Raw genomic sequence first — 21,073 nt, 5'->3', positions numbered from 1 at the left:
TAAAACTATCACAGCGGTTAGCATTGCTGCCAGAGACCTGCGACCAGCACATCTTTGGGACTGTGGGATGAAACTGGAGCACCCTTGAGGAAACCCACACAGACTCGGGGAGAACGTGTAAACTCTGCACAGACAGTCACCCAAGCCGGGAATCGAACATGGGTCCCTGGCACTGTGAGGTAGCTGTGCTAACCACTGTGCCACTGTGCACCAGGCAGATTGACCATGTTAAATTGCCCCTTAGAGTCCCAACAGGTGTAGATTGGAAGAGGGGTAAATAAGTGGGGTTACAGGGTAAGGGCCTGGATGGGATGCTCTGTCGAAGAGCTGGTGCAGACTTGATGGGCCAAAAGGCCTCCTGTAGAACTCTAATTAAATATATTATGAAAATGCTGAAAATATTAGTCACATTGATGCTTAAACATCTTCTGTATGTTTCATTTGCACTATTTTATGTTTATGTGGAATCTGTGTATGAATATGAAATTTATATTGTAAATTTGGAAAGAAAGAAATAACTTACATTTATTTATGTGTCACCTTTAACAGCTTATAATTTACGGAGTTCTATATATTTTTGATGAGAAGTGGCAAATTCACAGCAAGCTACCCCAAACAACAATGACATTATGATAGTTTTAAATGTTGGTTGAGAGATAAATATTGGCCATGACACAGGGAGTACTCCCTGCTCATTCCGAAGCTGTAAAATCCTGCATGGGACCTTCCCATGCTCTGCCCCTCAGCCTCTCTGATTCCCATGGCGGGTCAGCCAGTAAACTTCCAGCCCGTATCTCCCATTGATTGCCAACATTCTCAGTGGAATACACTGATCTCCCCCATTCCCACAACACATAAATTTTAAAATCCTCATCTTCACTGATTTATCCATGTGTAAAAGTAACACTTTTCTTCAGCCCTCGATCTAGTTATAAAAACTTTGTTCCTCTGATTGTTGATGCCTTTGTTCCCCCCTACTGATAACTTCAGACAGTGGGTGGGTCGGTCAACCTCTCACCTTAGAATACCCCAACGTACTTTATAGGCAATATAGCTCTGAACTGGATCTTTGGAGGAGCAGTCATGCTTAGTCCCACATCCCACTATTTATTCATAATCCTGTAAATTCTCACTCTCAACTCCCTTTTTATTTATGTAAACAGCTCCCACCAACTTTTCAGAACGAGGGTTTTAGATCCTGACAACTCACTGAAAAGAGTCTTATCTCCTTCTAGATATTTTGGCAATGAGTTTGAATCTAAATAAAATTAAAATACTGGAGATTTGAAAGAAAAACAAAAAATGCTGGAAAAACTCAACAGATCTGACTGCATCTATGAAGAGAAAGACAGAGTTGATGTATCAAATTCAACGTGAATCTTCCTTGGAATTGAAGTAAACCTCCTTTCTGTTCTTTTTAAGATGTTTAAATCTTGAATTATGTAGCTCCAATTCCTACTTTCATCAAGCTTTTTGCCATGTGACCTAAAATCTCCTTTTGTGGCCCAATGTCATATTTCATCCTCTAATGCTCGTGGGTTGGGTTATTTTATTATATTAAGGGTACTATATAAATATAAGTTGTTATTGTTCAGGCCTGATCAGCGATTTATAAATATTTACCATTGTCACTTTGTTTTCACATTAAGCACCTTGATTTATAAACATGAGTAATCTCCATTTTTAAACACCTTATCAACTTGCCCTGCCAAAGGTTTTTTGTATGTGCAAACCAAGATCTCTCTGCTGACCCATACTTTATAAAGCTGTGCCAATTGTAGAGTACCATCATTCCACATTTGCCATCCCAAAGTGTGAGGTAAGAAGCATAGCAGCCAATTTGTCCACAGGTGACTAGATAATCAGTCTCTTGTGATGTTGATTGAGGAATAAATATTGATCAGGACACCCAGGATAACTCCCCTGCTCTTCTTTGAAATATTGACATGGGATATTTTGCACCCAGATGTAAACAGATGAAACCTTGATTTAACATCTTAACTGAAAGATGGCATTTCCACCAGTGCCCAGGTCCCTGTAATGGAACCCGAACATAGATTCATAGACATATATGATGTAGGAGGAAGCCATTTGGCTCATCGTAGAAACATAGGAGCAGGTGGAGGCCATTTGGCCCTTTGAGTCTGCTCCACCATTCATTACAATCATGGTTGATCATCCAACTCTAATCCTGTTTTCTCCCCATAACCTTTAATCCCATTCCCCCAGATGCTATATCCAGCAGCCTCTTGGATACATTCAATGTTTTGGAATCGACTACTTCCTACGGTGATGAATTCCATAGGCTCACCACTCTGGATGAAGAAATGTCTCCTCACCTCCACTCTAAATGGTCTACACTGAATCCTCAGATTGTGACCCCTGGTTCTGGACTCCCCCACCATCGGGAATATCCTCCCTGCATCTACCCCGTCTAGTCCTGTCAGAATTTTATAAGTCTTTATGAGATCCTCCATTCATTCGTCTGAACTCCAGACGAATGGCCATGTCAATCAACAAAGGCACACAACACTCTGATGCAGAAGCAAGAGCACAACCACTGAGGCATTGCTGTGTTTTAACAGTAAACTTGTGAATGTCAAAGCAACATAAAATCACTAGGAAATAACCTGGGATGGGAACCGAGATTAATTTCTGCTGAGGGGTAAAGACCTATTTGAAGAGAAATGAGTTGCAGAGGATTTTATCCTGCAGTCTAATAGGACAGTTATGGCTTTTGGGACAGGATATTGGCTGTGAATCAAACTTCCTTCCTTTGAGCCACAATAAAAGAGAAAGCACTGGAACTTTGACCATTAATTCGACCGAGTGATTGCTAAGAGTGTGCACACTGGTCTCGTAAACATGGGATTTCTGGGCTTCCTTCTTTTTATTATTAATTTTGGGATCATTTTCAGCCAGAGAGGTAAGGACTGATTAATCTTATGTTGTTTAATTCAATCAGAGATGAAAATGGCGCTTCCTGCAGTTAACATATTCAATATGTCTGCTTTAGCATTGCTATAACATTTGGCCTTACTCCTCTGAGCTTCATTGCGCGCACACACACACACACACACACACACACACACACATAGACACACGATTTTCATTTCATGATCAGGTTTGATGTGCCATTAGAAGCTCAACATGGAGGAGGAGGCTAAGAGTTGGGACAGAGATAAAAGGTAACATTGAGGAGAGAAAATTGTGGGATGGTCCTCACAGCTTTGGCAGCAGATATAATAGACTAGTGAACAACAACAAATTGCCAAGATACACGGATAGGACTCAATACAGACTGAAGTTAAATGTGCTTTTGCAAAGAAAGTCTGGCGAGAGATGCAGTGGCTTTTGTCAGGGTTCATCCTGGGCAGCTCTGTGATGCAGGATTCTGTGCTCTACCGGCTGTTCTTAAGGATGCGCACTGAGACAAACATCAACTAGGATGCTGGCACAGTTGTTAGCATTGCTGCCTCACAGAGCTAGGGACCTGGGTTCGATTCCGGCCTCGGGTCACTGTTTGTGCGGAGTTTGCACGTTCTCCCCATGTCTGCTTGGGTTTCCTCCAGGTACTTGGGTTTCCTCCCACATTCTAAAGATATGCAGGTTAGATGGAATGACCATGCTCAATTGCCCCTTAGTATCAGGGGGATTATCAGGGTCAATATGTGGAGTTATGGGGGTAGGGTCTGGGTGGGATTTTGGTCAGTGTAGGCTTGATGGGCCAAATGGCCTCCTTCTGCACTGTAGGGACTCTATGATTCTATGAACCTCTGCTGGCGGATCATCAACTGTGTGAAAGACACACTTTGGTTGGCCTGAAGTTTGTTGGTCTTCCAGTTTAAAGAATTGTCCACAATAGTGTTGCAGATTGTCAGTTTCCAAAGTCCAGCAATACATGCTGAGGGATGCACTAAACCTTGGACAACAATCACAGAGGCACAATGGAGAGAGGTCCCAGTTTAAGACCTTTCAGCCTTGGTGAATTAAGGGGCTATGTGACTCACATTGAATGTATACAATGAATATTATAAATATCACACTTGTATTGAAGCACCTAGGAATGCAATATGATCTGTGTAGAAAACCTGAATATTATTGTACTTTGTGTGATAGCCATTCTGAATTTTTTTGTAATGATCTTTCAAATATTTTGTGAATGAAGTATCTTTTGCAAAATAATAGACAGATAAAAAGGAAGGATAAGCTAATATTTAAATTTTAGACCTTTTTTATGATCACACTGCCTTATCTCTCCTTTCGCTGTAAATTAGGCCTGCTGCTGGCTTCATCCTGCTTCCATCACGTCATTTCTGCATTGGTGTGTGGCCAGGATTTGGAACTCATTGCTGCGGCAGAGTTCTGCCACAGGGATTGAAATCTCACCCATTATGTCCACCCAAATGCACTTTCCAATAGAAGTCAATAGATAGGAGGAATTGTGGCTGATTTTTCTGCCCTTACCCCATAGACAATGAAGCCAATTGTAGCCAAACTGGTACCCCCAATGGAAACCACATTTGCCCATAGAAAACCAGGAATTATATATGATGTGATTAGATTAGCTACACAGGTTGATTGATTGAGAGAGCTTCTCTGCCTTCAGCTCTGTCTTTTGGGTAATAATTAAGTGTGTTTTGTAGCTGCCGTGATTTCCACATTGAGAACAGTTGTTGAGGTTTGGGAATGGTGTATCCTAATCCAGATTACATGTTTGTCTCCAACAGGTTACTTTTGGCACATCACAGATCTTCACTGGGACCCTCAATATGAAGTGACAGAGAACCCAAACAAAGTGTGTCCCTCATCTTCTCAACCTGTACCAAACGCTGGGAAGTGGGGCAGCTACCTGTGTGACTCCAATTGGGACCTCATCAACCTGTCCATTTACACCATGAAAAGGTTCCACCCCCAGCCAGACTTCATTCTTTGGACTGGGTAAGTTCTTGGAGTTATCAGTGGAAAATTATACGGGTAATAGCAAAATAACCACCAATTAAGATTGTCCTGATAGGTACCAAAGGTTATTGTAATTGAAGGGAATAGGATTATATTCATTGGAGTTTAGAAGAGTGAGAGGGGGTCTCATTTAAACTTATAAAATTCTAACAGGGTTAGACAAAATAGATGCAGAAAGAATGTTCCCAATGGCGGGGGAGTCCAGAATTAGGGGTCATAGTTTGAGGATAACGGGTAAACCTTTTAAAAATGAGGTGAGGAGAAATTTCTTCATCCAGAGGGTGGTGAATGTGTGGAATGTAGTTAAGGCCAAAATGTCGTTTGATTTAAAGAAGAAATTAGGTATAGCTCTCAGGGCTAAAGGGATCAAGGGATATGGGGAAAGGGGAGATATTGAATTCGATGATCAGCTATGATCAAAATGAATAGTGGAGCAGGCTCAAAGGGCTGAATGGCCTACTCCTGCTTCTAGTTTCTATGTTTCTCTGTCTCTACATAAAATAGTGTGTGGCAAACTTTATTTTGCATAGGGAGGCGAACAGTATGAGAGCATGTTTTAATCATGATAGGTTATGCAATGTTGTTGCCCAACATTACATCAATTAAGATTGTTTTAGTAGGTACCAAAGGTTTATACAGTAAATGGCAGAATCTTTAAGATTATTGATTGGCAGAGGGATCTGGGTATATAGGTACACAGGTCACTAAAAGTTGCAATGCAGGTGGAGAAGGTAATCAAGAAGGCATATGGCATGTTTGCCTTCATCAGCTGGGGCATTGAGTTTAAACATGGGCAAATCTTGTTGCAGTTTTATAGAACCCTAGTTAGGCCACACTAGAAATAAATTGTTCATTTCTGGTTGCCACACTACCAGAAGGATGTGGAGGTTTTGGAGAGGATACAGAAAAGATTTACCAGGATATTGCCTTGAGTGGAGGGCATTAGCTATGAGGAGAGGTTGAAGAAACTTTGGAGCGGCAGAGGTTGAGGGGTGACCTGATAGGAGTTTACAAGATTATGAGTGGCATGGACAGAGTGGATAATCAGAAGCTTTTTCCCAGGATGGAAGAGTCAATTACTAGGGGGCACACGTTGAAGGTGCGAGGGGCAAAGTTTAAAGGAGATGTACAAGGCAGATATTTTACACGGAGGTTGGTGGGTGCCTGGAATTCGCTGCTGGGAGAGATAGTGAAAGCAGATACGCTAGTGACTTGTAAGGGGCGTCTTGACAAATACATGAATAGGATGGGAATAGAGGGATATGGTCCCTGGAAGGGTAGGGGGTTTTAGCGAAGTCAGGCAGCATGGTTGGTGCAGGCTTGGAGGGCTGTGCTGTAATTTGTTTGTTCTTTGTTGCTGTAATTAAAGGGGTGGTTACTGTAATTCAAGGGAATAAGATTATATTTACTTGAGTTTAGAAGAGGGAGATGGGATATCATATAAACTTACAAAATTCTTACAGGGTTAGACAAGATAGATTCAGAAAGAATGGCCGCAATTCTCCCATCATGACCCGCAATGTTTCTGGCGGGTTGGGCTGGGAGATGGGACTGTTGGCCATTTTGCTGGTTCCCCAGCAGCTTTTACAGCTCGCTCGCATCTCCCAGCTGGAGTAACATAGCGCCACTGGGAACCTGCAGAAAACTAGCAGGCTGCTGATCAGCATGAGTTTACATATCTTTACATGCCATTATCAGGATCCACACAGCAATCTCCACCCATGTCTGCCATCTCCCACCTCTTTGGCGTGAATCAGAGTAGGTGTTTAAAAGTCTCAACCTGGCATGGCAGCCTTAAACTGGTGTGAGGAGGTAAGTGCCCCTAGCGGAAGGCGGAGAATATTGCAGACAGGCCCTGGAGGTGCCTGGTGGCCTTCCCCCTGCTGCCTCCAGATGTTGGCCCATAGACCAGTGAAATCTGGGGTAGGGGTGGGAGTTGGGGGGGCTTCTATTTCCTCACAGCTATCTGGATGAGCTTCTGTCAGGGAATCCTGCTCACCCTCCCTCCCCACCCACCTCCCCCTCCATGGGACTTTGCAGTGGCACAATAGCACAGTGGTTAGCACTGCTGCTTCACAGCTCCAGGGACCTGGGCTCGATTCCCGGCTTGGGTCACTGTGAGTGTGGAGTTTGCACATTCTCCTCGTGTCTGCATGGGTTTCTTCCGGGTGCTCCGGTTTCCTACCACAGTCCAAAGATGTGCGGGTTAGGTTGATTGGCCATGTTGAAATTGCCGTTTAGTGTCCTATGTGTAGGTTAGTGTGATTAGTGGGATTAGGGATATGGTGGAGAGCCTGGGTGGGATTGTGGTCGGTGCAGATTCGACGGGCTGAATGGCCTCTCTCTGCACTGTAGGATTCTATGATTTGCCGCGGGGACTCGAATGAATGCTGGTGTTCTGGGGTGGGGGAGGAGTGCACCATGTGCTGACTGAGGCCTAACCAGATGAAGTAGCTGCTGCTCCAGGCCGGGGTGCAGTGGTTCAGACACAGACTGCATGGAATCTGCTGTCACTGGGCACACATCTGGCACTGCTTTGCGGTCTGTCCCTGCCCTGTGATGATGTGGGTATGCCGGCGTTGGACTGGCGTAAACACAGTAAAAAGTCTGACCACAACCTGGTGTTGCCTGCCCTGTGACACAGACCAGCAACACATGCCTGCAATGGATGCTGCTGTTGCACACATAGCAGTGGCTCAAGGGTGCGCTTTGCCCATGGCTGCATAATCTGTGCCAGCGTTTGTCATGATGGGAATCTCACACAACCCTAATCGGGCCACGCATGGCACCATGCATTGTCTGGTGTTGCCAGCTCCCACAAATAGGGGTTGTGGCCCAAGTGAGGGATTGAGGTGGTGCTGGGTCTATGTAGCCAATGAGAATAATCTGTTATTCTATGCTCTTTCCAAATCCCACTGTGCAGATGGATCTCAGTTTGCACGATTTGGAGCTGCCATGTTAATGACAGCAAGAATGGAGGAGGAGAAGGAGGCGGTGGCTCAGGAGATGGTGGGCATGGAGAGACTGCTACAGGAGCAGCCACCATCAGACCCTTAGGAGGAAGGGCAGGGGGCTGCCGCTGAGGACCAGGAGGTGGGTGGGCAGCCTCCCGAGAGGGTGCACAGAATGCGGAGGGTGCCGAGGCTAAGGAGGCACAGGCCGTCGAGGCCCTCTCGGAGGAGATGTGCTGTCATCGGCTGTGCTTGTCCGAGACCAGAGTGCAACTCATTTGTGAGGTGCTGTCAGACCTGGCACCTGAGGGGAGGGGCGGCCACCCACTCCCTCTGGAAGTGAAGGTTACGGTTGCCCTCAATTCCTATGCCTCCGAATCATTCCAGGCTCCCAGTGACGACCGAGCTGGGATCTCCCAGGCCTCCTTGCACAGTTGTGTGCGACAGGTCACAGACGTCCTGTATGCCCGGGCAGCGCAGTTCATTAATTTTGACGTGGGCCATGCACACAGGAGGCCCGGGAATCCGAATGTGCAGGGCGCAGTGGACGGCGCGCGCGTCGCCTTTCGGCCCCCCCCATGCAGGGATGCAACACTCCCAGAACGTTCAAACTGTCTGCGACTATCAAATGAAGATCATGCAGGTCGATGCATGCCACCGAGGGAGTGTCCAGCTTAGTGATCTGGCAGTCGGACATCCCTGGGCTCTTTGAAGACCAGCCCAGGCTCCTGGGATGGCTACTGTGTGACAAGGGTTACCCGCTAAGGTCATGGCTGATGACGCCTGTGTGGAGGCCCAAGACCGAGGTGGAGACTCGCTACAATAAGGCCATAAGGTGGATGTCCCGCTGCAATACTCTTGGTTGAAGAGCCGGAGGAAAGAGGGCGGGCGGCGATGGCAAGTGTCTGGCACAGAAGGACAGCAAAGGTCGCCTTAATTGCAGCCCGCTTCAGTTAGCTGGTGCTGTGCAGTGATGGGGTGGGAGGGAGAGGTGGTGGGCAACCAACACACATCCACCACACCCCAAGGAGCAAGTGCAGTCACCATTCCCCCTCCAAACCGACCTGTGCCCTCAAACCACCACATCACTCTTCCCCTGCCTCTGTCATCCCATCACCCTACCCCCCAGAAACATTCGACCCTATTAATGTGCCTGGGCTGGCAATGTTTGCGAGTCTTGGTTGAAGGCTGGAGGATGATGACGACTCGCTATTGTGCACACTGCGATCCTGTCCCTGATGCAACTCAAGTCTGATTCCTACCTGTACTCCGAACGCACGCTGCCACCCTGACCCATGTAGCTGTAAGGGTTGAAGACACACATTTTTTGGCCAAGAGCAGAGGGGGTGTGGGTACTTGTACCAAGGGTCTGGTGGATGTTGGAGAAGGTACTCTGAAACTGGCTGAGTCTGCAAGGCTCAACAGACAGCACCTCTATGTTTGGGAGTCAGGAACACTGTGCTGTGAGCCGGTGTGGGGGAGAGAATCAGACACACATTAGTCACAGCGTGATGTGCAATTAACAGTTTAATTGTGCTCTTAACATAAATGATTATCAAACCATGACTAATGCTGACCTTCACCCATCCCCTTGAGTGAACAACAACTTTCTAACTTTATGCTGTCTGCTGCTTCTTCTCGGTGTTACCTCAAAATGCACATCGGAGGTGGAGGTGTCCAGCTGTGATGCATAGCCCATTGCCTGTGATGCCCTTGGCGGATGTCCCCTGGGTGTCCAGGACCTGGAAGACCTCAGCTGACTTGCAGATGGCACTGCTTTGGTGCCACCCTGTCCATTTTGCTGGCCCTGAGACGCCCTGGTGTGAGTAAGGGGGGAATCGGAAGGTCTCAGGATGTCTGGAACTCCTGGGTGGAAGACCCTGGCATGGCCTCAAGCCCTTCCTCCTTCCTTGGGGTGCCCAGATGCCCCAGGAGCACTCCATGGGAAGCCAGGGTAGTTGGACTGAACTTCAGAAGCTCTGGCATCACCTGGCTCAGCCAGTCCTGGAGGCCTAGGTGCGGCACCTGTGATCTGTGATCCCTCAGCTCTGGCCCTCTGAGACTTGGCCAACTCCTCTGTTACAGCATTCTGTGAGTGAGCCAGGCTCTGGAGACCTTTAGCAGTAGCCCTCTGAGCCTGGGTTAAGTTGTTGAGGCTAACAGTCATGGCCTGCTGTGTCTCCAGAATGCCAGCCAGAGTCCCAGCCATGGCCAGCAGTGTCTCTCACATGCCCCCGACATCCATGGCCATCAAACGCTGTGCCTCCTGGATGCCGGTAACACACTTGCCCATGGCCTGCTGTTTCTCCAGGATGGCCTGGACTCTGTCACTCATGAGGGCAGACCCCTGAGCCAGGACTTCCCACTGCGGTCGCCACTCTTGCAGTATTGGCCTGGCCCCCATGCTGTGTCAGCACCACCTTGGGAGGAACAAACCCAGAGACCCAGCCACTGGCTTGGGGCAGCTGAATCCTGGCCTCCGGCAGACCGCTGTATGCCCGAACCCTTGGATGTGCCCGCCTCCACCCGATGTGATCAGTGGCTGCGACGTGCTCGCCAGCTCGTGACACAAAAGCCTCGACACAAAAGGTACCCACCTTGGTGATCATCTCTGTGTTGGTGCGCTGTGTGGTACATGCCAGTGACGCTTTAGTGGTGCTGCCCTCGGAGGATTCCTGAGTGCCTCCTTCTGAGGTGTCATCCAGGGAGTCGTGGGCAGTTTGCTCCAGAGTAGTGGGGATGGCAGCAACACACAAAGGGCCGGGTTCCTCTGGGTCCAGAGCTGTAAAAAAGATTACATATTAGGAGGCAAAACATTCCATGCAGCATTACACTTACTTAGAGGAGGACCTAGGTTGAGGGGGCCTTCTGCTCACTTGATGCTGCAGGCTGACCTGGATGTTGGTGACCATCCAGCTCCATGGAATGCTCTTTGATGCTGGTCAGCTGCCGCAGGTCAGGTACCTCATCCGTGCCGTTTCCTGCGTGTTGTAGATGGTCTTTTCCTGTGGGAACACAAATAAGGTGGATAGCAAGCACTGATATATCGTAGCGCACGGTGCGCAATGTGTGCCTGCGTCTCAGGCATTGTGCTGGCAGTTTCAGGGAAAGCGGTCACCACTGAACGGTGCCCGTTGAGGGGTGAGGGGGAGGGGATAGATCCTGGGGGAAAGGTAACTTGCTGCATTCCCTTCAGGTGTCTAAGCAGGGTTGGAGATCCGTGCCAGGCATATGCGCAGTTCCAAGTGGGATGCTCACTCCCCCTTGCCGCTCGCAGAAGGTCGTACATTTTTTTTGCGGTACTGCCTGCCAGAGTCAGGCTCCTGGCCTTCACCGCTTCTGTCACCTCCTCCCACAATGCCGTGGCAGATGCACCCCTTGACCGGGGAACAGATGATGACGCCTCTCTTCCATGGCACCTACTGGGTGCTCCTGGTCGGTCTCAGAACATCTGGGAGCCGGTTTCCACGCAGCCATCTTTGTAGTGTGTCCATTCCTGCAGCTTATACACAGCTCTGGCTTACTCGGGGAGTGCGGGTGCAGTCAGTGTGGCCAGTCAAGGGCCCATTGGCAACAAATACTTGTGAGAGATTTTGAAAGCTGCATTCAGCTGAGTGTCAGGCGTCCCTCGGGATGCCGATTGGCTGCCATTCAATAAGCTGCTGTGTCCGAGGGGACGGGGGTGGGGGTGGATGCAGGGCTCCTAACCAATTAGTTGCTGCGTTCGAGGGGTGCAATACTCAAGGCTCTCATTCAAGAGAGGGAATGATTACAAGCTGGGGTCGTGCGTGCCAGCACAATGCAAGTTCTTTGCAGGGCAGCAGTGAGGACAGTGTGTTCGAAGGATGGAGGGATTGGGTACCCGCATTATCCAGATCCATGGGGCCATGAGGTGAGCGGGCAGCCATGTCTGTGTGTGGGGGAAGACAAGGGGTTGGGAGGGGCAGCAGTGAGGCCAGCGATGTCTGTGTGGGGGTGGGGGGGGGGTGGTTATACAGGCCAGCATCGAGGTCAGCGATCTCTGTTGGGGGGGTGGGTTGATGTTGAGCAGGCCAGTGATGAGGCCAATGATGTGTGGGGGTGGGAGTGGGGGTGGGGGTGGGTACAGGCCAGCAATGTCTGTGGAGGGGTTGTGGGGGCCAGCAATGAGGCCAGTGATGTGGGGGTGGGGGAGTGGAGCTGGTGGGGGAGATAGGGGGGTGTGTAGGCCAGCAATGAGGCCAGCGATGTCTGTGGGGGGGGTTTGAGGGCAGTGATCTGAATATATTTCACTAGTATTCCCCATTCTCAAAGAGACTTATTGTGCAATGGAACAGGAAGTGAACAAGGACAGCAACTCAGGATGGAGTTAGAGAAGCAGGAAATCTTATGGACACGGGGACGGACTTAGGCAGCAAGTTCCACCGGGCAAGGATTGAAGGAGCAGTTACTCGGGGCAAAATCTTCCAGTCCTGCCAGCAGGGGGGAAGCTTGGCAGGTGGGGGATCTTAAATTGAGGCCAAACATCAGTTTTCTGATGGGTGGGATGAACTTTAGCAATTGTGTTCTCAGGACTTTAAGGCGGGGGTTAAAGGTGGATTGAGCTTTCTGACGGACAATGTCAGGAAGGTCTTTTGCATGCAGTAACATGTCATGCATGCTCATTAAAAGACCAGATTGCAGGAATTAAGATTTCGCACCCCCCCCCCGACCCCCTCCAAATTAAGTTCCCGGCCAGCGAGAAATCAGAATGCGCACTTTCACCATTGCACATAGTGGCGTGCGCCTGGTGAATTTGACTTCTTCCCTGAGTAACAGTGAGTTGCTGTTGCAGTGTCTTCTTTGGGGTGAATCTGTAAATGCCAGCCTTCACTTGAGATCAGATGGCACATTGCGTGGAGGGTGACCAAGGAAAGGTTAGTGGTGAAGGGTGGAACAATAGCGCAGCAAAGGTGGGAGGGTTAATGCAAGCTGTCTGGATAAGCTTTAAATATGATGCCTGGGCCTTTAACCCTGTGAGGTAACAGTAGGGTTAGCAACTTCCTTTCTGCCCCTAAGTGAGAATCGGTGAGTTTCTCACAGGTGCCTACGTAATGAGCTGAACAAATCAAGATTGTGTGTATCTGCCATCCTGCGTCACCCCCATCCAGTGGGAATCACTCCCACTTCCACACCGGACACTGAATTTAGACTCCAGAACAGAAGATCCCAACCCAAAAGGCAACTTGAGATGTAGCGTGGGAGCAGAAGAGTGAGGGATGAACATGTCCAACAAGAATAGATTACAGAGGGAGGCTGGGGCCAGGCCATGGGAGGATTTAAAACCAAAGATAAGGATCTTAAAATCAAAAGACTGGGGCTTCAGGAGATTGGCAAGGCAGAGATGTGGGCATTATAAAGTTGTGTGACTTCAAGAAGAAATTAGATCTATCTCTTGGAGCTAAAGGGATCAAGGGATACGGGGAGGGGGAAGAGGGATCAGGGTACTGAATTTGATGGTCATCCATAGAGTCATACAGTCAGAAGTTTACAGCATGGAAACCTTTGGCCCAACTTGTCTACGCCACCCTTTTTCTTTAACGTCTAAGCTAGTCCCAATTGCCCATGTTTGGCCCATATCCCTCTATACCCATCTTACCCATGTAACTATCTAAATGCTTTTTAAAGGACAAAATTGCACCCGCCTCCACTACTACCTCTGGCAGCTTGTTCCAGACACTCACCACCCTCTGTGTGAAAAAATTGCCTCTTTGGACCCTTTTGTATCTCTCCTGTTTCACCTTAAATCTGTGCCCTCTAGTTTCAGACTCCCCGACCTGGAAAATATGTTTTCTATCTAATTGATCCATGCCCCTTATTATTTTACAGACCTCTGTAAGAGCATCCTAAGTCTCCTATGCTCCAAAGGAAAAAAGTCCCAGTCTGTCCTGCCTCTCCTTAGAGCTCAAGCATCAAGTCCCAGTAGCTTCCTAATAATTTTTTTCTGCACTCTTTCTAGTTTAATAATATCCTTTCTATAATAGGGTGACCAGACCTGTACACAGTATTCCAAGTGTGGCCGTTACCAATGTTTTGTACAAGTTCAACAAAACAGCCCCTTGCCTGTATTCAGTGTTCTGACCAATGAAACCAGCATGCCGAATGCCTTCTTCACCATTCAGTTCACCTGTGACCCCACTTCCAAGGAGCTATGAACCTGTACCCCTAGATCTCTTTGTTCTTCCCAACATCTTATCATCACTGAGTAAGTCCTGCCCTGGTTCGATCTACCAAAATGCATTACCTCGTCTTTATCAGGGTGGCACGGTGGCACAGTGGTTAGAACTGCTGCCTATTCATTTAGGATCTCACCCATCTCTTGTGCACATAGATGACGTTGTTGATCCTTTAGAGGCCCTACTCCCTCCCTACTTACTCTTTTCCCCTTTGTGTATTTGTAGAAGGATTTTCCTTTGCCTTACCTGCCAGAGCAATCTTGCGTCCCCTTTTTGTCCTCCCGATTTCTCTCATGATCAAAGTGAATGGTGGAGCAGGTTCAAAGGACTGAATGGCCTACTCCTGCTTCTACGAATGGACTGCAGTGCCTTTAATAAATTAGATTTCACGCAGGTCAATTTGGAGAGCTTTAAAAATCACTCAGAATTGGCACGGCTACAGATGAGCTGCTGAGGGAGAGGTGGAACATGGTGGAAGTTGTAAAGAGGGAACATTCCCTCTTTCTTTTTTGGGACCTGACTACTTGCTGATTACTCGTACAGAGATTAGGAACTCACTGTAAGGAAAATGTTTACATACCCGGCAGCCGAGGGGAAGGTGAAATTAAACTTGCATGGGGCCGCTTAAACAGGTGGGGTGGAATTATATGAGAAAATTTCTAAGTGTCCAGCTAGAGTGAAAATGGGAGAGTTGCAGATCTGCTTTTGGGCAAGTTTTTACTCTTGTGCACATAGTGCATTAAAAAATGGGCTAGACCTTTCCTTGCTACTACAGGCAGCGAGTGGGGGCTTAATTCACCACCAACAGCAGAGGGAGCTATTGTACATGTGCAGACCTCAGTGACTGAGGCCACTGGTAACGTCAGATTTCTGTCCATCTAATTATCAGATTTCTGTATTTCCTGGCAGATTGCTTATTAACCAAAATGTTTTCTGCGATGTTACAATGGACAATTTGTCAAGGAAATTAGGACAGGCAGGGAACTCCAATGCAGGTGGGTAAATAATTAGATGATATTCCTGCAGCTATGTCGATTCTTCCAGAGGAGGTAGACTGGTAGTCGAATGCAGGATATGGAGGTGAAAAGCCATCTTACTACGTATGATAAAATACTTTGAAACACTCCTGTGATCATTCACTACCAGTTAGAGAGCATTTTGGCTTTTATAGAGAACTTAAAACCCTTTATTTCACCAGTTTATCCTCTTTATCTTGAGCTGCCCAAGTCTCTGCCCTTACATTGGGTTCTATCATACTCTGAATGCATGAGCCATTGGTCATAGTAAGTAGACTCACAACACCAGGTTAAAGTCCAACAGGTTTATTTGGGAGCACAAGCTTTCGGAGCATGCCCCTTCATCAGGTGAGCGCTTCTTGCTCCTGATGAAGGAGCGGCGCTCCGAAAGCTCGTGTTACCAAATAAATCTGTGGGGCTTTAACCTGACGTTGTGAGACTACTTACTGTGCCTACGTCAGTCTAACACCGCCAACTCCACATCATGATCTATGAGTGTAATAGGTCCTAAAATCCGTCAAGGAAAAAGGTACAAAAGCTGGCAGAAAAATAATTATATATAAAGTATATAATAGAATCCCTGTCTTCTTTTGTAGGATTGTTTTGCAGTGTCATAGCAACATTGCTGTTTAATGGGGAATAGGTCACAGAGAGAATTGTCGTCAGTACTGAGATATGCCATTTTCAGTTTTCTCATGTTGGTGTTTATGCTCCAAGAGAACCTCCTATCAGCGTATCTTTCACTTCCTTTCACAATCATGTGCTTATCTAAATATATCCCCTGAACGTATCTGTGTTATTTGTCGCAACCACTCCCTGTGGTTGTGAGTTCCACATTCCCACCACTCCTTGTTTAAAGAAGTGTTTTTCAAATTTCCTATTGGTGATTATTCCATGTCTTTGGACCTAGTTTTGCTTCCCCCACAAATGAAAACATTTTTACGTTTCTAACTATTCCCAGTTCTGATGAAAGATCATAAAAATGAAAAGCTGAGCAGAATTTTTCTCTCTCCGTGGCATATTTCGTGGTTAACCTTAAGGCTAACGTGCAGGTTCAGTGGACAGTTAGGCAGCCAAATGCAGTGTTAGCAGTCATGTCGAGAGGGGTAGAATATAAGAGCAGGGATGTACTTCTGAGGCTGTAATAGGCTTTGGTCAGATCCCATTTGGAGTATTGTGAGCAGTTTTGGGCCCTGTATCTAAGGAAGGATCTTCCTTCCTTGGAAAGGGTCCAGAGGAGGTTCACAAGAATGATCCCTGAAATGAAGAGCTTGTCATATGAGGAACGGCTGAGGACCCTGGATCTGTACTTGGAGTTTAGAAGGATGAGGGGAGACCTTATTGAAACTTACAGGTTTCTGCAAGGCCTGGATAAAGTGGATATGGAGAGGATGTTTCCACTAGTTGGAAAAACTAGAACCAGAGGGCACAACCTCAGACTAAAGGGATGATCCTTTAAAACAGAGATGGGGTGGAATTTCTTCAGCCAGAGAGTGGTGAATCAGTGGAACTCTTTGTCATAGAAGGCTGTGGAGGCCAGGTCATTGAGTGTCTTTAAGACAGAGATAGATAGGTTATTGATAAATAAGGGGATCAGGGGTTATGGGGAAAAGGCAGGAGAATGGAGATGAGAAAAACATCAGCCACAATTGAATGGCGGAGCAGACTCGATGGGCTGAGTGGCCTAATTCTGCTCCTATCTCTTATAGTCTTATAGTCTTACGGCAGGAGGTAGCATGCCACTCACTGGTGGCAGAATCTTATGATCCTGCTGTTGTCAATGAGTTCCTGTTGAACACCCTTTGCCGTCGGGAAGCCCATGTAGGGGTTCGCCATCGGTGAGACTATAGGATCCCGCAGGCATGAACAGCAACAGGATTTCACCAGTAAACTCTGTTTCTCTCTTCATAGATGCTGCCAGACCCACTGAGGATTTCCAATATTCTCTGCTTTTAAAACATTTTCTCAACCTAATCAAAAAAACTTTACAATTTTGAACTGTTCTGTCAGGTTATGCCTCAGTGTTCAGTTTTCTAAAGAAAATAACTTTTAGTTCTGGTATTGTGAATCTTGACTGCACCTTCTGTGGTGCTTTTATATCCTTTTTTTAACAGTATGGAGACCAGAACAGTGCAGGATTCTTTAAGAGTGGCCTAATCAAGGTTCAATTGACTTCTCTGCTTTTCAATTTTATCCAAGGCTTATTTTCCAAGGAATCATTCCAAATGTGTGCCTTATGTGAACAACCTTAAAATTATTTATTAGTCACAAGTAGGCTTACATTACACTGCAGTGAAGTTACCGTGAAATTACCCTAGTCGCCACATTCCAGCACCTGTTTGTGGCAATGCACCTTCAGACTGTGGGAGGAAACTGGAGTGCCCAGAGGAAACCCACACAGCCACAGGGAGAACGTGCAAACTCCACACAGTGACCCAAGTAGGAAATTGATCTCAGTTCCCTGGCGTTGTGAGGCAGCAGTACGAACCACTGCGCCACCTGTGATTTCTTAGAGTTTTGTAAGGAGGATTGGTTATTCTAGAAAATTCTTCCCACTTCCACTTTCAACCCTTAAGTTCATTGTGAACCTGCCCAAAACTTCCTCTGGAAACATTGCCTAGTCATGAGAGATTTCCAAAACAAATCACGGGTCACAATCCTGTGCTCAAGTTCAAGAAATTAATTGCTCTGCTTTTCAGTGACGACACCCCTCATTATGCTGAGAAGGACGGAGAGGATGCAGTGCTGCGGATAATAAGCAACTTAACCCAGCTCATACGAGAGGTCTTTCCCGGTATGTGGCAATATGAACTTTTATCAGCAAAGTGCTAAGTTTAAATGTCTAAAGTGCATTAGCCTGAAGTAAACTAAATCACCAACCAGAACTGCAATCTTAAATAGTTCAAAACCAAACATCTCTCCTATAACGTGCTAATTTTTAACATATTATTCTCTAGTACAAATCATATTTTTAACATATTATTCTCTAGTACAAATCATCCTAAAGAACAAGGTTTTGGCAAAGTTTTTAATGATGGATAAGTGAAGGACAGCCTGAGAGAAACACCAATATCATAGACAAATCAGACCACAAGAATGTTGATGCAATTCTTATTGTTTCATTTGGGCACTTCTGAAGATTTACTCTTTCATGAAGATGTTGGCCTTTTAAGATTACCATCGAGGCCAAACAGATAGTTATTGGGAATCCCTGTAGTTCTCTAAACAACTAGTTCAACACCATAGAATTGCAACACAAGACGTTGCTGTGTCCTGACTTTAAGAACTATTCAACTTGTCCCACTCTCCCACCCTTTCCACACAGGCCCTGAAACCTTTTCACTTCAGTTAATTATCCAATATCTTTTCAAAGCCACAATTGAATTTGTCATCACCACACTGTCAAACTTATTCCAGAAGTTAAAAGATCTCCAGGAGAGAGAGAGGGACAGAGAAAAGGCAATCACGCTGACTCGAGTAATGAAATAGCTAACAATGTGTTCCTGTTCAGATGATTCTGCGCATTGTTAATTTATTCCTTGCTGACAACCCTACTAATAACATGTTCATAGCCAGTACTGAGGCCATCCTGATAATTCATAGCAAAACCTGGGGTTGGATTTTGTGTGTTTCTGGCAAGAGGAGGTTGGTCTATGAACTGTATGCTTTATCTGTACAGTGTACAAGAAACAATACTTTTCACTGTATACTAATACATGTGACAATAATAAATCAAATCAAATTATATAGGCCAGATGCCCACTCACCACTTTTCCAACACTCTCCCCATCCCCGACCCCCGAACTCAACCCTGTAATATGGCCAGTGGATGGACGCTGAAATCGGCGGTTTCTCCGCCTGCCATATGTAAATAAATAATCAAGAATCATTTGAACTTGTTACTTAGCCAAAGTACCCAATGATTTGCTGCCCACACCGTAATATGGTTGGGGTGGGCAGGAGTTGATAGGCTATTTTTACAAAAAGTTTTTTAACAGGGTGAGAAGGAAAGAGGTTACTATCTTCAAGCGTACACTTTGTGTGTTGAGGTTGCCCCATTAATACAGTACCTTCCTTTCTTCTTACCCAATGGTTCTCTGAAAGCACCATACCCAACTGGAAAAACTGTCTCTGCCCAATACCACAGGCTTATCTCACTCTAGGATCCATTGGGATCCATTGCAGTCCTGGCAGCACCCACTATAGAGTTTTTGGCATTGCCCACACCTCCCTACTCCAGCCTAACACCTAGGCTTATAAGCAACTCCTGTTCTTACTGTACTTAAAATAAGAGCAAAAATATTGGAATTCATACAACAACATGTGAATTGTTTATGTATGCAGATTCTTAGAACTGATGTTCAATTATTTAATAGAACATAGAACACTGCAGCACAAACAGGCCCTTCGGCCCACAAGTTGCACCGATCACATCCATACCTACCAAGCCATAGAACATATGAAAGCTAGGTGGACGTTAGTCTGTCATTATATCAATGTATATGAAAACTCTTGCATAAGGTGTGGTCTTTCTGTCTTTGACCTTTACTTCCTCTTGTAAGCACTTTTGATCATGTGTTATGGTTAACATTTACCATCGTGAATTGCTGTACCAACACTTCCCATTAGATTTGCCACACTAGCTATCTCAGTGTAGACACAGGACTCTGGTTATTTTTGAAATCTGTAAAGAAGCTTTCTGAGGTCTTTCTCCTGACTCAATTATAATCGCATATCTACAAAATGTGTCTATTCACCAACCAACAATAAACAATGCTGCAGGCAATTTAACAATTGAAAGTCATCATGTTATCACAAAATCATACAACACAGAAAAAGACCATTCAATCAATCTCTGGAAGATATCCAATTAGTCCAAACCACCCCTCGCTCTTTCCCCATACTCCTGCAAACTTGGCCCCTAGTAGTATTGATCAAATTCCCTTTTTGAAAGGGGTATTTGATCTGTTTCCCTCAGGCAGCTGATCCCAGATCACAACAACTTTTCTGCACAAAAAAATCCCAAATTCTCCTGTACTTCCCACCGGTTCCTTTGCCAATGTTCAAACCCTTTAGTTTAACAAAGTTACTTAATTGAGCAGCCAATTGGCCTTAACAAGTCTGCTATGACAGGAGAAAGGCACTATAATAACTACAGCTTATCTTGATATCGTGACATTAACACCACAGGGGCCTCATGAAGCATTAGACACTGGACCACATAAGGCAATATTTGGGCAGATGACCAATTCCTTATTCAAGGAGAGCGAGTTTAATAAGAATCTTCAGGGAAAGTGGAGTGGTATACGGAAGGAACTCCAGAGTTTAGAACTCAGGCAAGGCATGGCCACAAATTGTTAACAGGATCCAAGCTGGTTGGTGAAGCTAAAATCAAAACAGTTTTTTTTGATTGAAAGAGTTTATTGACTTGTCCAGTCTTCCCAATCTCCCAATTTCTTAGCTATCCGTATGTATATTCTCTTCTAAAGTAAGATAGATCATCAATTAATTAAACTAACAATCAGCCGTGTTTGAATGGCGGAGAAGATTCGATGGGTCGAGTGGCCTAATTCTGCTCCTATGTCTTCTGGTCTTATGGTCTAAGAGGGGTTGGCAACCCTGAGTGGGGCATTACAACAAGAATCAGAACTCCAGAAGGGAAGTTACTAAATCAACTCAAAATATCATTCCCAGCTGACAATGTCCACATTGCACACTGAACCCCCTGTTCATCTATCAACCAACAATCAACAAATTAAACTAACAAGAGAGGGTGACAGCCCACGGGTGGGGCACCGTAACAAAAATTCAGAATTTCAAAAGGAAGCTTACAAAGTCAAACCAAAATGCCATTCCTGGGGGTGATGATACACTCCTGCCCATGCAGTGGCCACTGTATCCCCTATTTAAATATGCTCAAAGACCAATAATATCCATCACTTGTTTCTCT

The 21,073-nt window shown here is 46.1% G+C and overlaps 1 protein-coding gene across 1 annotated transcript in view; it reads left to right on the top strand.

Annotated features, from left to right (window-relative positions):
- The first annotated feature begins 2,841 nt into the window (after positions 1 to 2,841).
- LOC145357795 (acid sphingomyelinase-like phosphodiesterase 3b) overlaps positions 2,842 to 21,073 on the top strand; it is a 30,716-nt gene continuing 12,484 nt past the window's right edge. Inside the window, exons 1-3 of the mRNA XM_080211302.1 lie at positions 2,842 to 2,926; positions 4,731 to 4,941; positions 17,823 to 17,917. Coding sequence (XP_080067428.1) covers positions 2,866 to 2,926; positions 4,731 to 4,941; positions 17,823 to 17,917 — 367 coding nt within the window. The 5' untranslated portion in view covers positions 2,842 to 2,865. The remainder of the gene's footprint in view (positions 2,927 to 4,730; positions 4,942 to 17,822; positions 17,918 to 21,073) is intronic.

This window comes from Carcharhinus amblyrhynchos, chromosome 24 (genome assembly GCF_965287045.1).
Source record: "Carcharhinus amblyrhynchos chromosome 24, sCarAmb.v2.hapA, whole genome shotgun sequence".
Taxonomy (NCBI): domain Eukaryota; kingdom Metazoa; phylum Chordata; class Chondrichthyes; order Carcharhiniformes; family Carcharhinidae; genus Carcharhinus; species Carcharhinus amblyrhynchos.
This window is presented reverse-complemented; position numbering and strand designations above follow the sequence as displayed.